This window comes from Rhincodon typus, unplaced genomic scaffold, assembly GCF_021869965.1.
Source record: "Rhincodon typus isolate 14 unplaced genomic scaffold, sRhiTyp1.1 hic_rhity00013756, whole genome shotgun sequence".
Taxonomy (NCBI): Eukaryota; Metazoa; Chordata; class Chondrichthyes; order Orectolobiformes; family Rhincodontidae; genus Rhincodon; species Rhincodon typus.
The window spans coordinates 1-3221 of NW_025979394.1; the positions used below are offsets into that span (position 1 = coordinate 1).

General features: G+C 43.5%; 1 protein-coding gene across 1 annotated transcript; it reads right to left on the minus strand.

The window, feature by feature from the left end:
• Positions 1 to 491: 491 nt before the first annotated feature.
• Positions 492 to 2826, minus strand: LOC125482620 (inositol oxygenase-like). Its single transcript, XM_048594729.1, has 3 exons — positions 2668 to 2826; positions 1352 to 1419; positions 492 to 605 (listed from the first exon to the last, which is right to left on the minus strand). Exons 1-3 carry the CDS (start codon positions 2795 to 2797, stop codon positions 492 to 494), a joined length of 312 nt encoding a protein of 103 aa, XP_048450686.1. The 5' UTR covers positions 2798 to 2826.
• Between the last annotated feature and the right edge of the window lie 395 nt (positions 2827 to 3221).

The following is a 3221-nucleotide window of genomic DNA, read 5'->3' on the forward strand; positions in this document are numbered from 1 at the left end:
GTGGTGTTTTAATGGTGGCAAGATTTAATTCAGAGTCATACAGCATGGAAACGAACACCGGTGCAACTCGTCCATGCCAACCCAACATCCCAATCTGACCTAATCCCATTTGTCAGCATTTGGCCCGTATCCCTCTAAACGCTTATTCGTATACCTTTCCAGATGCCTTTTAAATGTTGTAATTGTTATTGCCTCCACCACTTCCTGGGCAGCTCATTCCATACATGCACCAAACTGCGTGAAAAAGTTATCCTTCAGGTCATTTTTAAATCACCTTAAGCCTAAGCCCTCTAGCTTTGGACTCCCTCACCCTTGGAAAAAGACCTTGGCTATTCACCCTATTCACGCCCTTCATGATTTTATAAATCTCTATAATGTAGCCCCTCAGCCTCCGATGCTCCAGGGGGGGAAAAAACCCAGCCTATTCACCCTGTCCCTACAGCTGAAACCCTCCAGGGACTTCAACAAGGAAAAATTATGAGCAGAGCCTCTTACCTGTATCTAGGGTCCTTAAGGTCTGGGTTGTCTGAAAATGTGGAGTCCCTATAAACAATGGAATCCTGAAACTTGCACCCAACTGGGTAGGTGTCTCCAACCACGCACCACTGTGAACAGAAAACAGCCACATTTCATTAAAACACAAAAAAAAAATCCACGGTCCAAAAAGCAGGCTTTGTGCCAGCACAGAGTTTTCACTTCTGCATTGCCATCACTTAATAACTGGCCGTCAGGGACTCAGGTTTCGAGTGTGCAGCGATCTGGAGGAGTAGGATGGTGTTGAAATGTGTGCATTAGGATTGGTATCTGTAGGGAGTGGAACTTGAGTCAGGGGAAGAAGGCTGATTGGGGAAGAGGATTTGGTGTGAGGTGGGATGCAGGCAGTGACGTTACAGTTAGAAATGTGTGGAGAAAATTTAGAGGTTATCTAATTTAAGTGTTTAAAATGGCTAAAATAATTGATAAAGTATACAATAAAAACTGTTCCCGCTGGCAAGGGAACCTACAACAGCGGGATGTAACCTTAAAATAAGAACGTGATGATTCAGCATGATAGAAAAACTTCTTCACATAATCTGGCCTGTGGCTGCTGGAGATCAATTGAAAATTTGAGAATGTCAATTGATAATTTTTTTTATTAGCCTAAGATGTTGATGTAACCAATAGGGGTAAGATAAAGATCTGCCTTGATCTAGTTGAATGGTGGAACATCCCCATAGGGATGGCTGGAATGACCTCATGTTCCTATAGTTGTGCTCATGTGGGTAGTAGATACAATCTGTTAGAGGTAAATGCAACAATCATCATTGAGATCTCCTAAGAGTCTCACTACACTCAGGATTGATGTCCTTACCTGTGGCTCCCCCCAGAGAATGAGGATTTTCCCAATATCATGCAGCAATCCAACCAGCTGGAGCCAGTCTACAAAATAAAAATAGAACATACATACATTCATTGCAGCATCTCATAATTCCCCAATCCTCATCAATCGACACCACCAACCCTATCCAATATTGACCCTCCAGCAGTCAGGCCTGAAGAATCTGATTGAGGGATGGTGCTGAGGGAGTGCTGCACTGTTAGAGGGACAGTACTAATGGAGCATCATTGCACTGTCAGAGGAGCAGTACTAATGTAGAAAATTGGACTGTCGGAGGGGCAGGACTAATGGAGCACTAAAACAGAAGTTGCTGGAAAAGCTCAGCAGGTCTGGCAGCATCTGCAAAGAGAAATCAGAGTTAATGTTTTGGGTCCAGTGACCCTTCCTCAGAACTAATGGTGCACAATTGGACTGTTAGAGGGGCAGGACTAATGGAGCAGCATTGCACTGTCAGAGGGGCAGTAGTAATGGAGCAAAATTGGACTGTCAGAGGGGCAGAAATAATAGAGCATCATTGCACTGCCATGTGGCAGTGCTTAGAATGCCAAAGGGCGGTACTAAGGGAGCACAGCACTCTTGGGGATAGTATTTGGGGAAAAATACACTTTGAGGGGCAATGCTGAAGGAGGTCTGCAATGGGGTTAGTACTGAGGGAATGCTGCTCTGTTGGAGGCACAGTACAGAGGGAGCACTGCACTTGTCTTTGATTTCAGTACTGACCGAGTGCTGCATTGTTGAAGGGGGCAGTACTGAGGAAGTGCTGTGTTGTCAGTTAGTATTGAGGGAGCATTACACTGTGTGGGGCAATACAAGAGAAGGTAATTTGATAGGTGCAGTACTGAAGGAGCATTGCAGGAGGAGTTTTAGTGGAAGGAGTGGTACACTGTTTGAGAGACTATTCTGAAGGAATGCTAAGCCAACAGAGGGGGCACTACTGAGAGCTGCACCATCATGGGACAGCACTGTGAAAGTGCAGCATGGTTAGTGACAGTGCTGAAAGAGTCCCAAATCAAACATTATAACCATTATCACATATTGTACCACATGATGTTCTAGAATCCACAGAACCACTCTTTCACATCTACAGAAATTTATTACTATCTGTGTCCTTGGTTCTAACTGTCCATGCCTACCTACGTTTGTCTACTTATCTTTCTGTACGTGTCTGACTGTGTTTAGTTTGGCTTTCCCTCCCTATGTGTTTGTGTATGAATCTCGATGAGTATGCTATGTATCTGTATTCAGTTCATTCTCAGTAGCCTCTCCTTCAGTAGAATTAGATAGATTACCTAGGCCAGGATAGACCTTCCGAATTTCTTCTGCTGTTTGGTAGGCATGGAAAGAGTTTGGAAAATCAACATCAGGGTCAGATTCATCCACAATCTGATCAAGTGCCTGAAGAGCTTCCATCACCGTCATCTGAGCCTGTGAACATGAGGCCCATCGAGAGATCTAAAACCAGAGAGGCAAGTAAATCAATGACTGAACTCACCAGTTTAATTGATGACTCAATTCCCCAGCCCACCGGGTCACTCAATAGACTCGATACAACACCCACAATCCCATCTTGCCCAGTTATTCAATATCTCAAATACCATTGGGTTAAACTCACCTGTGTAATGTTATCCTGTTATCAAGAATCAATGAATAAAAATGAAGACAAAAAATTTCAAATGATAATGTATTTGGCTGACGTGTGTTAGAATCAAAGATAGGAAAAATCACAAATAAGCAAGGGGAGTACTTCAAAGAGGTGAAAGTTTAAACAAATTCACATGAAGCGGAAAGGAAAAGCATCCAAAACTAGATCTCCCTGGATTAATATGAGTGTAGAGGTCCAAAT